Source organism: Delphinapterus leucas, chromosome 11 (genome assembly GCF_059928025.1).
Source record: "Delphinapterus leucas isolate spDelLeu-1000000601 "Yukka" chromosome 11, BTC_Dleu_Yukka2, whole genome shotgun sequence".
In the NCBI taxonomy this organism is placed as follows: Eukaryota; Metazoa; Chordata; class Mammalia; order Artiodactyla; family Monodontidae; genus Delphinapterus; species Delphinapterus leucas.
This window is the reverse complement of record NC_143139.1, coordinates 17,398,427-17,411,957: the sequence shown is the minus strand read 5'-3', so window position 1 is coordinate 17,411,957 and position 13,531 is coordinate 17,398,427. Positions and strand designations below refer to the sequence as shown.

At 37.7% G+C, this 13,531-nt stretch overlaps 1 protein-coding gene across 1 annotated transcript in view; it reads left to right on the top strand.

Moving 5' to 3' along the window:
- Window positions 1–11,796: 11,796 nt before the first annotated feature.
- GYS2 (glycogen synthase 2) overlaps window positions 11,797–13,531 on the top strand; it is a 60,654-nt gene continuing 58,919 nt past the window's right edge. The window contains exon 1 of the mRNA XM_022577744.2: window positions 11,797–12,648. Coding sequence (XP_022433452.1) covers window positions 12,531–12,648 — 118 coding nt within the window. The 5' untranslated portion in view covers window positions 11,797–12,530. The remainder of the gene's footprint in view (window positions 12,649–13,531) is intronic.

Sequence of the window (13,531 nt, the reverse complement as noted above, 5' to 3'; positions counted from 1 at the left end):
TGCAATTTGGGGCAAGTTATGTACTTAACCACTCCTAAGCCTCAATTTTCTTAACCTATGAAGTAGTGGTAATAATGGTACCTCTTCAATATGGTGTATGAATTAAATGAGAAAATGTAAAACTCAGCACAATGCTTGGTTCTAATAGTAAGCAAGTAGTGCTTACTGTTCTAAGTGATTTACATATATATTAACTCATCTAAGTCATCCTAACTATAAGGAAGTGTTTCTCCACCTTGGCAGTATTATTTGGGGCTGGAATATTCTGTACTGTGGGGACTGCATGGTGCATCATGGGATGTTTGGCAGCATCCCTAACATCTACCCGCTAGATGCCGGTCACACCCCTCTCCCCAGTTGTGTCAACCCCAAAATGCGTCCTGGGGAGCAAAATCACCCCTGGTTGAGAATCACTGCTCTAAAGTATTTGAATCCTCACTTTACAGATGAAACTGAAACACACAGAGGTCACACAGCTACTAGCAGATTTGGGGTTCAACCCAAGCATTGTAGCTCCTTAACCTGTGCTCTGAAGCACAGTGTGTTGCTATTGCTGTAAATATTAGTTATCGTTACATTTCTGTATCTTTAGCATTTATAAAATATCAAAATCATTCTCATTTAATGCTCCAGCATATTATGAGGATATTATTATCGTATTACAGAAAGGCAGACTAAACCAGAGGTCCTAAATACGTTTCTCAGGTCACATTTCCAAAATGACTCAATCTTACCTACTGCACAGCACAGAGAACTATACTCAATATTTTGTAATATCCTATAAGGGAAAGAATCTGAAAAAGAATATATATCTGAATCACTGTGCTATATATTTGGGTTGCCCAAAAAGTTTGTTCGGGTTTTTCCGTAAGATCTTATGGAAAACCCAAACAAAATTTTTGGCCAACCCAATACATGAAACTAACAATATTGTAAATCAACTATACTTAAATTTTAAAAAATGACGATCTTTTGGGATGATAATCATACATCTAGCTAGATGTAAGGAGAAAGGTTATTTTAATTTATGTCTGTAATTCATTGTTCTAATTTATTTGTGAATACTGAATTTACAACAAGCCAGTGATTTCCAAGCTTGAATTTCATAGACCAGTTTAAAATTTTTTAAACTTTGTCAGGGATAGGGAATGAGTCCTTGTGTGGAAAGAGGTAGGGGGCCTCAACATAGCCTTGCCATCTTTTAATTTTGCCAAATAAAGACATGGAGGGAAAAAAGAACACATATTCTTAACATTATACAGAAGAACAGATTTTTTTGTGTGTGTGTGGTACGCGGGCCTCTCACTTGTGGCCTCTCCTGTTGCGGAGCACAGGCTCCGGACGCGCAGGCCCAGCAGCCAGGGCTCACTGGCCTAGCCGCTCCGCGGCATGTGGGATCTTCCCAGACCGGGGCACGAACCCGTGTCCCCTGCATCGGCAGGCGGACTCTCAACCACTGCGCCACCAGGGAAGCCCAGAAGAACAGATATCTTAATGCCAAAAGAAGGAGAACACCATAATCTCAAATTTATCATCTGTCCTGGACCAAGAGCAGAAAAGCAAAACCCTTGTTCTGGAAGAGCCAAGAGCTGGAAGAAGTCTGGGCTCTTGGTTTTCATGGAGCTGCCCTAACAGCTACAGACTGCCTACGTTCAAGCTGCTTTTGCATTAGGAGGAAATAAACGCCTATTGATGTTATTATGGGTATGTGTCTCAGCAGCCCAATTTAGTCACATATTCTGTAAGACTTTATTGGGAAAACCATAAGGCAAAACACCTGTTAGCAAATAACTTTTCATCTAATCAAGGAGACAGAGATGAATGATAAATCGCAAAATAAGGTGCTGTAAAATCACCTTAGAAAAAAAACCTGAGTCTTCACATATTCAGTTGGGGCACTTCGGTTGTCTTTTTATTCTCTGGGGAAACATGAAAAATGGAACTGCTAAGATTCCCTAGGAATAGAGGAGATGACCGGTAACACCTAACTAGTTAATACATGGATTCAGATATTCCATAGATCAGTATCCAAAGTACAACACTCATGGACTGTTTGGGACTGACATAGATCGTTTATCCATAAAGCTAATTTTGTCTCATATAATTTTAACATTGGAAATGACCTTGGCTCAAGCTATTCTACAGAAGAGCCACTAAGACCTAAGTGCTAATCTGATTTACCTAAATGCAACCAAGCTAGTTTATGGAGCTGATCTATTGGTTAGTAGTCCTTCAAATTAGCTAAAACAAAACAAAAAGGAGGGAGGATTTATTGGTGCACCTAACTGAAAAGCCTAGAAGTGGAAATGACATTAAGCAAGATTGTATTCAGGAACAAAAAAAATGTTACCAGAATTATCAAGATTTTCTCCAACTCTCTAACTTTTCTCTCCTTAGTATATTTATTTGATTTTCAGGTTCTGTGTGGTGGTAATACTCCAGTCTCACATCCTCTCATACTCAGGTCTAGTAGAAAACTACCTACTGCTTTCCTAGAAACTCCAGGAAATATCTCATTGCATCCTATGGGCTCTCACTGAGTCAAAGGCATATCCATGGACAATGTAATATGGCAGATACAAGAGAACCGTAAACATCAACCACTTTCCTTTATACTAGAAGAAATTTAAACTTGAAATGGAAAACCTATCTCATTTCACATATCACACTAATGATAAAGGATTTAAAATACCTTGAATAAATTAAAGTAAAATGAAGTAAAATCTGACATGAAGAAAATTACAAAACGACTAATGATATATCATAATAAAATAATTTTATATATTATGAAATTTACTAACAAAAGCATTTATATACAGAGATATTTTAATTTCTGGGTGGGAAAACAATATCATAAAGATATACATCCTTCCCAATATAAAATTACTTGAATTCCAAGCAGAATCTGAATGAATGGATGCTTTTGTTTTTGACTGTTTTGGTGGTGGTGGATTTATCCAAGTGCAATGGAATCAGATATTTAAAGTATGATAGTAATATGGTCATAGTTTTATATTTAAATGCTCACTCTAACTGCTGCATGGAAAATGGAGTATTTGTGTCTGTGGCAGGAAGGAGAGCTAAGGAAATGTGGGGAGTCTAGTTAGGAGGAGTAAGGAGGCTACGGCAATTAAAGGGTAACAGCTGAGGGCGACCTGGACCATGGTGGTGGCAGAGGCAGAGGAGAGAAATAGACTCCTTTGAGATATAGTTAAGAGAAAAAAAAGTGATAGGACTCAGGGCTTAAACTATGAACATTTCCAGATGCAGAATGAAAAATTTGGAAGTATTACTACGGACCCTGACACGAGATAGTGATTTCTAGTAGGGAGTGACATGAAACAGACAGATTGCTAGGAAGTATTAGGGAAAGCTTCAAGAAACCACGGGCATCTCAATAAGATTCAGAAATGATGAGAAGGAAGACTTTGCTCTCATGCACATCTAGCTAAAAGCTTTCAGCAGCTCCTTGCAAAGAAGAAACTAGAAGTTAGCATCGGAATTTTCATTTGTATTTTGCTGCATAGATTACACTTAAGTGTTTAAACATTGTTCCTGTTACAAATGGCATAATGTGAATTCATTCATGCTTACCTAACCCTATGTCTTCATAAAATCCTAAATAATGAAATCCTCCAGAAACTGATATGCATTAAATATCTCAACCAGGTGAATGCTACCTGAATTGCACTTAAGCTTCTGCTATCCAGAGTAAGGAAACTAGGTGAGCAGTATTTCTCATAGAGTTTTATTTTACCAGGTCCAATTTCTGTATGCTGTATTGACTCCAGAGAAGGAATTATTTGCCCCAGAGGAAGTATGGGAAGCCCACCAGGGAAGCCTTAAAGCTACTCTTTTTAAAATAAAGCCAGGGAAGAGAGCACAGCAAAACAAAATCGCTATTCCAAAAACAAGTTCTGGGTGTCTGAGCAAGACTCCATTTATGCTGGCACTAAAATAATCTCAATGGTCAAGGTTGGATAGCACTGATTCCCTGGTTCACCTAACTACCCAGAGCATTGACGTAGAAGGTAAAATAGGCAATTACCGACAGCCACTCCCCCTGGCAGAAATCACTTTAGTACAACGGCCATACTAATGTAATTTTTTTTTTTTTTTTTTTTTTTTGCGGTACGCGGGCCTCTCACTGCTGTGGCCTCTCCCATTGCGGAGCACAGGCTCTGGATGCGCAGGCTCAGTGGCCATGGCTCACGGGCCCAGCCACTCCGCGGCATGTGGGATCTTCCCAGACCAGGGCACGAACCCGCGTCCCCTGCATCGGCAGGCGGACTCCCAACCACTGCGCCACCAGGGAAGCCCAACAAATGTCATTTTATTCAACAAAGAAATAAATATTACTACATCGACTATTTTCATAACACTGTTTAGGAAGAAAATTAGTTTAACATCACATATGTAACTTGTTCTCCTTGTCATATATTTGTATTTTATAAGTGTCTGCATATATATATAAATATACATATATATATATATTTAGTATAAAATCACTGTGTAAAAAGATTTGGCCACATTTTACACCCTGATTTTGGTGGAGAATGTCAGAAAAGTAAGCCTGTAACTTGATATTTCTAACCTCCACACCACTGTCCCTTCATCCAAGTAGAGCTCAGAGAAAAGGGAGTCTCAGTGGCAACGAGCCAATGGTTTCCTGAGTGGAGACCAGGCAGAGGCGGCTTCGTAGCTCGAGCTGGCCTGCCATGAGTCAACTTCATGCATCCTGACTGCAATCCCTGGAGTCTGAGCCAAAGCAGGATTTGGCAGACACTGTACCAGGGACGTGCATTCACTCTCTTAACTAATCCTCGCAACAACCTCATGGGTCAGTACTATCACCCCCATGTCACAGGCTAGTGCGTAGTTCAGCTCTAACTGAGACTAGCCTGACTCCAAAGCCCTTTTCTGAAACAACTTCACTCTGCTACCTCTCCAGCAGTCTGGTAAACACACAGTATCATCATCAGGCTTTGGCTTCTGCTCTTGGCAGATTTTGTTCTCAACTCCACACACCTTTGCTCTGGACTCTGATTATTATTTTAACTGATAACGTTTTTAAAAAGTGGTCATATTGATTCTATTGAAGTTTTAATGGGAAAAAGGAGGAGGGGTATACATTGACAAAAGCATCATAAAATTTGATTGAACTTCTCAGAGTGACTTACTCTCTCCCCAGAGAGATATCATCTCTATGCCTTCTCTTTTCCCCCAAATCCCATTCTTTCAGCTCTTCATCCACAGGGCCTAAAGCTACATTTTTTGTTATTGTTTTTGCGGTACGCGGGCCTCTCACTCTTGTGGTCCCTCCCGTTGCGGAGCACAGACTCCGGACGCGCGGGCTCAGCGGCCATGGCTCACGGGCCCAGCCGCTCCGTGGCATGTGGGATCTTCCCGGACCGGGGCACGAACACGTGTCCCCTGAATCGGCAGGTGGACTCTCAACCACTGCGCCACCAGGGAAGCCCTAAAGCTACTCTTTTAAAAATAAAGCCAGGGAAGAGAGCACAGCAAAACAAAATCTGTATTCCAAAAGCAAGTTCTGGGTGCCTGAACAAGACTCCATTTATACTGCCACTAAAATAATCTCAATGGTCAAAGTCAAAAATCTTTCTCATTATCATCAATGCCATGGGTGGGAATTGTCAACTTAGATTACAAGGTTAATTTTAGAATAACTACTTCTTTCTTTGGCCATTTCCCGATCAGCAACTCCAAATGTGCACAGTAAAAAATTAAATCAGAAGCTTAAGGTTCCTGTGTTTTTAGGGAGGCATTTACAGTTAACCTAAATGAGTAAAATAGCCCTGCAGAGACTAAGGTAACTATGGTGACTGTTAAGAAGACAGATTTCTCCAGCTCCAGCTGATTGTTATTGTGAAGGTATGCAAATAGGATCTAGATTTTTCAGGAGAAAATAGAAACCCAAAGTTTTATATGAAATCTCCCTTTTTTGAGAAATCATTGCACCTTTTGTAAATATTAAGCACTATATGTACCAAGTAAAATTCAGGTGACCATATTGTGACCTCTGCTATAAAAGCTGAATTTTCTGGAGCTCTGTTTCTGCACCCTGCACTCCCTCTTCCTGGGATCTTACTACTCCTGTGGCCTCAGTTACCAGCTATGTCCCAGATCTCTCCTCTGAGGTTCTGAGTAGGGAGAATATCTAACCTTCTACTGGACATCTGGCTGGTATCTCAAACTCACCATGTCTAAAATTGAAGTTATTACCTAATCTTTCAAGTAAATCTATTCTTTCACCCAATGTTTCTGATTTTAGTACACTGCATGACCATCTGCCTAGGTGCCCAAACTAGGTACCAAAACTACTCTTCTCCACACCCAATAAACTTCAAGTTCTCCACTCCCAATCAACTCCAGGTCCTGTGAAGTCGTTTTTTTTTTTGCCAATTGTATTTATTTATTTATTTATTTTTATTGAAGTATAGTTGATTTGCAATGTTGTGTTAGTTTCTGGTATACAACACAGTGATTCAGTTATATGTATATATGTATATATTCTTTCCCAGATTCTTTTCCCCTATATATTATTACAAAATATTAAGTATACAATACAATAGGTCCTTGGTGGTTATCTATTTTATATATAGTAGTATGTATATATTAATCCCAAACTCCCAGTTTATCCCTCCCCCCACTTTCCCCTTTGGTAACGGTAAATTTGTTTTCTATGTCTGTGGGTCTCTTTCTGTTTTGTAAATAAGTTCATTTGTATCTTTTTTTTTGTTTTTAGATTCCATATATAAGCCATATCATATGATATTTGCCTCTCTCTCTGGCTTACTTCACTTAGTATGATAATCTCCAGGTTTATCCATGTTGCTGTAAATGGCATTATTTCATTCTTTTTTATGGCTGAGTAATACTCCATTGTATATATGTACCACATCTTCTTTGTCAACTCTTAAACACATCTCACTACCCACTTCTCTCTAATCCCATTGCTATCACTCTAATGCAAATTGCCACCATCTCTTGCATAGATTACATCGGAGTCGCTTTTTTTTTTTAAACTGAGGTTGGGTTTTATAGCCAGCATATAAGTGGAAAATCTTGGTCAAAATGTATGTGTCAACCCTCATGCACATTCACAGTGAGATACTCAGACTATGGAAAGACCAATTGTAGGAAATGCAGTCCTCTAGTTCCTTCTCATTCTAAGGCATCCTCTCTTCTCACTGAGTGGATCCTCTCAAGCTATTTAAATGTTTCTCTCTTGTTCTAGCTTCTCTTTGTCTAGCAGATATAATTTAATTTTCAGAACTTAAATGTTCATATGATGCATATCCAAAAACTGTAAACACATCATCTTTAGTCTCACCCCTTCTTTCTCATGATTGATTAATATTCCATTGGGCATATGTGTAACGCATTTTCTTTATCTATTCATCCATCGGTGGATACTAAGGTTGTTTCCACAACTTGGCTATTATAAATAATGCTCCAATGAACATGGAAGTACAGTTATCTTTTCCAGTTAGCATTTCTATTTCCTTCAGATAAATACCCAGAAGGGCAATTGCTGAATCATATGATAGGTTTATTTTTTATTTTTTGGATTGTTTTCCATAGTAACTACATCAATTTAGTGTTCAAAGATTCTCTTTTCTCCACATCCTCACCAACACTGGTTATTTTTTGTCTTTTTGATAATAGCCATTCTAACAGGTGTGATGCGATACCTTTTGGTGGGTTTGATTTGCATTTCCCCAATGATTAGTGATGTTAAATACCTTTTCATGTACCTGTTGCCCACCTGTATGTCTTCTTTGGAAAAATGTCTATTCCAATCCTCTGCCAATTTTTAAATCAGATTGTTTTGTTTTGTTTTGCTATTGAGTTATATGTTTCTTATATATTATCACATATATGATTTGCAAATATTTTCTCCCATTCATAGGTTGCCTTTTTATTTTGTTGATGGTTTCCATTTCTGTGCAGGAGCTTTTTAGTTTGAAGTAGTCCCACTTGTTTATTTTTGCTTTTGCTGCTTTTGCTTTTGTTGTTAAATCCAAAAAAAACGTTGCCAAGACTGATGTCAAGAAGTTTGTTTCCTATGTTTTCTTCTAGGAGTTTTATGGTTTCGGGTCTTATGTTTAATCTTTAATCCATTTTGAGTTAATTTTTGTGTATGATATGAGAGAGTGGTTTCATTTCATTCTTTTGCATGTGGTTGTCCAGTTTTCTCAACACAATTCATTAACAAGACTGTCCTATCCCCATTGTATATTCTTGGTTCCTTTGTCATAAATTAATTGACCATATCAGTATGCATGTATTTCTGGGCTCTCTATTCTGTTCCATTGATCTATGTGTCTGTTTTTATGCCAATACCATACGTTTTGATTACTACAGCTTTGTAACATAGTTTGAAATCAAAATGTGTGAGCCCCCTGCTTTGCTCTTTCTCAAGATTTCTTTGGCTGTTTGGGGTCTTTTGTTGTTCCATTCAAATTTTAGGATTGTTTGTTCTATTTCTGTGAAAATGCCATTAGAGTTTTGGTAGGGATTACATTGAATCTGTAGATTGCTTTGGATAGTATGGACATTTTAACAATATTAATTCTTCCAATCCATGAACACAGACTATCTTTCCATTTCTTTGTGTCTTCTTCAATTTCTTTCATTAATATCTTACAGTTTTCAGTGTATATGTCTCTTACCTCCTTGGTTAAATTGATTCCTAGTATTTTATTCTTTATATTGATTTTTTTTATCCTTTAGCTTTACTGAATTCATTTATTAGTTCTAACAGTTTTTTGGTGGAGTTTTTAGGATTTTCTATATATAATATCATGTCATCTGAAAATAGTGACAGTTTTACTTCTTCCTTTCTGATTTCCTCTTATTTCTTTTTCTTGGGAGATCATTCTCTATATCTAGTTGTGTTAATTCTATCATTACATGTATTTAATTCATCACTCTCAAAGTCCTTTACTTGTTTCATAGTGACTTTCCCTGCTAGAATGTAAACTTCACAAAGTCAAGAATTCTGATCACAGTACCTGACATACTGCATTTAATTCTCCATTTTAATCCTGTTTCTGTAGTCACAACAACAACCCATGTATAATACATTATAGACAATGGACAAGTGAGAGCATAGAAATGAACTATATAGGGAAAGGCATTCTCTTTACCTTAAGAAGAAAAAGATCAAATGTTAATAACATGTTCATTGCTGCTCTAATAGCATTGAGAAGAAAACCGGAGACTATCTATGGAAGGGATAAAGTCTTACATTCTAGAATTTGTGACTGATAAGCAGGCTTCAAAACCTCAGATTCCATTCCTCCTCTCTTGCCCTTCTCAATATTCCATTTTTCATAGAGCAAACTGAGAAATCTTTTCAGAGCATAAATAAGATCACATTACTACCCTGCATAAAACCATTCAATGACTTTCCAATGTAACCAGGATAAAATGCAAGTTCTCAACCAGCTTTTCTATGATTTCTTCTCTGCTTTTGTCTCTGACTTTCTCCCCTCCAGACTTCTTATTAGTTTTGCTCTGGGCCCTAAGCACATTGGTCTTTCTGTTCCTGTGTGAGTTAAAGGCATTTTTCTCTCTTCTCCCAGATCTTCAAGTGTTGCCTCTTTTTCATTATTTCTGTCTCAATTCAAGTAATACTTCCTCAGAGTCATCTTTCTTGCCCTCCCCAGCTAAAGCACCCATTTCTATCAAGTAGCATTCTCTACCACTGTGGTTTTTCTTCTTCAGAAACGTAGCTGCCCCCCCGGAAATAATATAATTTGTTTATTGGCTTACATGGTTAATGTCTATCTGTTCACACAAGGGCAGCAACTTGTCTACTGATTATTGACAATAACTTCAGCTCCTATAATAGTAGTACACAGTAGGTGCTCCATATATATGTTAACAGAATCTGTCTGGATATGCAGGTGCAGGCTAATCAAGCCTTTGAAATCCTAAAGACCTCCAAGAAGATTGCCAAATAGCAAAGCAAATATGTGGTTTTCTAAATGTATCTGGTGACCTCTGCTGGAATATTTACCAAGGAAACCAAATATGAATTTTCATTTTTTTCTTAATTGCCCTCTCACTGATTTTTTGTTATACTCACAGTTATGGTTTATTACAGGGAAAAGATAGAGATTAAAATCAGCCAAGAAGGGCTTCCCTGGTGGCGCAGTGGTTGAGAGTCCGCCTGCTGATGCAGGGGACACGGGTTCGTGCCCCGGTCCGGGAAGATCCCACATGCCGCGGAGCGGCTGGGCCTGTGAGCCATGGCCATTGAGCCTGCGCGTCCGGAGCCACAACAGTGAGAGGTCTGCGTACCGCAAAAAAAAAAAAAATTTAAGAAAAGTGAGCTTCCTTTTTACTCCTCTTCTCTCCAATAGTAACCACTGCTCTTAGGGGAAGCTTTTAGATGACCACTATATGTCTTATAAATAAGGCTGGAAGTTATTAAAGAGGTCAGTATAGTGCCAGGCACTATACTAAGTCCCTTACACAAATGATCTCATCCTCACTTTAGTAAGAAAATCAAAACTTAGTTAAGCAATTGGCTTGAGGTTACATAGCTGATAAGCGGCAGATTGGACTTGCCCTCACAAGTGATGACCTTACAACCAAGCACGTGATACCTGGCACATACTGTGAATGAATAAAGTCTCACAGTGTAATTTGGATAATGTGGATCAGCTATCCTGGGGCTTGTTCAATCCTGGAAGAACCACTCTCAGGGTTGCTGAGACTAGACACTGCAGACTTCAAGCTCTATCACAACCCTGTCACCCTGTTCTCACTTCCTGTCAACATGTCCTTCTGTTTGGTTTTATTGGAATTTTTATTTGCAGGACTCACAGGGCTTATGTCAACACAGGCAAGTCATTTTGTGAAGCAGAAAGTCATTTTTGATAATTTGGGCTCCTATTTTTATTATGCTAGTACTTGAATTTTTTGATTAGCCGTTTAACTTTTTTCCCACCACTTGAATGAATGGATAATAAACTATATACTTAAATTTACAAAGATAAGAATCAAATACATCACTGAATCATGGAAGAGATTTTTAATCTACTTGATTCACATTGATTTATTAATATCAGATAATGAAATATGGTTTTCTTTATCTTGAGTCATTAAAATATGCTTAAGTAGGTAAGGCTCCCTGTACAGAAAATGGCTAAAGACCTAATTAAAGATTCTAGCCTTTCTAACTCTAAAATGTTAGAATCTTTCATTAGGTTTTAGTACTAAGAAGTAACAAATAAGATTAGTTATAATAAATAGTAAAAAATTAAAATAGTAAAAGTACTAACAAGTAACAAACTGTTCTATGAGAATTCTGCTCATAATTCTAACGTGAAGGATATTTTGCGTGAATTTCAATTCTGCTGCTATATGGAATAATAATGTAAACATATTGATTGTAGGCTAAAACTGTAAAGTAAGAGGTTTCAAAACATTCATTTTGTGAATGTCTTTACTCCCTTTAGGAGCAATATAGAGTGTAGCTGTGTGTGTAAATAAACTAGCACATACATGCTTATATACATACAAACACATGGGAAAAAATATATATTTATAGCATTTATTGACAGGCAGATCCTGATCATATTTCAGAACCTAATGTCTTTTGCAATTTTCTTCCCATTTTTGAACACTTTTACATCCATTGAATTATTTTTTATCAATTTGATAATATTTGAGGTAATTATACAAATATGACTAAAATTAATTTCTACAACCTCATTAAAATGATGGTCTGATGATAATGGGTCAGTCAAAATTACATTCTTTGTATGTTATACTCAAAGACATCCTGGCATTTTCACAGGGAAATTTTTAAGAAAAGTAATTAAGGAAAGGGGAACCAAGATCGATGCCTATCATCAAAATTAGATTTGTCAACGTAGAATAAAATAAGTAGAAATAATTTTTCTTAGTGATCTAGAAATGGGAATCAAGAGAAAAAATAATACTTACTTAGGAAATCTAAAGGGATTTAGAGCTTAGAAATACATCCCAGTCAATTCTACGTGTAATGTACAACGGTCTGCAAAATTTATAAGGGGAACTGCTACTCCTGGATCACTTTGGAGGTGATGAAATAAGTACTGGTGACTGTGTGAGTCTAGGAGTTTGGTCAAGAGGACAAGGGTTAAATGTCCGGACTCACGTCATGATCAGCCTGTGAAGATTCCATTATCCCGGGGGGTGCTTACCTAAGCCCCAAACTGGAGGGTTTTACTTGTGATTCCTCTGGGTTGTTTAGGTACATATTGATCGGAGATAGTGTCCTCACTGGACCTTCCCAGAAAGACTGTAAAAGGAGCCGAGAATTCTGCCTTCCATTGGAAATTCTCTGGGAAGGCCATGAGATTTCTTTCTGCTGGTTTATTCCTATGAGAAGCTACCAAAGCCTGTGATCTACCAGCTCTGAACCTCTGAGTCCCTAACGTGCACCGCTCCTAGGATTACAGTTCATTGAAAGAGAGATTCAAAAGTGCCAGAGAACTGAAGGAAGAATGCTCCGAGGCCGATCCCTATCTGTGACATCCCTGGGTGGGCTTCCCCGGTGGGAAGCCGGACTCCCTGTGGAGGATTTACTGCTCTTTGAAGTCGCTTGGGAAGTGACCAATAAAGGTTTGTACTGCCCCTGAGGCGGTTATTTGACAGATTGCTGAAGAATGTAGATTAGGATTTCACAGAATGCTCTCTAGTAAGAATGAATTGCCTGTGGGTGAGGAAAGTATTCAAACCGAGCATGTTTAGATCACGTGTAACCTTGTCTATTTCGAAAAGGTTGAAATGAAAGGCCATGAAACCTTAAACTGGTGTATGTGTGGAAGGAAGAGAAAATTGAAAATATTAGTCATGGCCAGAGAATGTGCATTTAAATTAAAATTTGAAATCCGTGTTATGACAAGACAGGAATATAGAGTTAATATTTACCTTTCTGGTCTTATGATTTTTCTCAGCAAAGAAAAGCACGCTTTTGTACTTTATTTTAGGAAGAACTGTGCCTGACCAATTAGAAACTTTAACCCCACACTCCGTTAGTGATTATATGAAATATTTAACAACATTTCTAATAATTCAGGATTAGCTTGGAATTAAAGTTTTAACTTAGAACCAGTTCAGAAGGCATAATATTGAGCTCCTATTAAGAAGAATGCATGTAATTTTTTCTTCAATACTATATAAACATAGAAATTATAAAATAAGAAAGGAAATCAAATTGCCAAATCTAAAACAATTTCCTAATAAGGTATAGTATCACTTACGCTGGATTGGAGATGGCAAGGCAGAGAACTGTGACCTAAATGATTTTTATGATAAAGGTATCTGTAAAATTATTAAAAAACAATTCCTCGTGGATTGATTTTGTCTAGTTTAAAAGTGTCAAGACTATTACCACTAATACTGAAGGAATATTGGTAAAGAAAAAGGAACCGTTCGGAAGGTTGAGTTCTTCAAGGTCATGAAAAACCAGGCCAAAAGATTGATGGGTCAGGCAGTGATAACT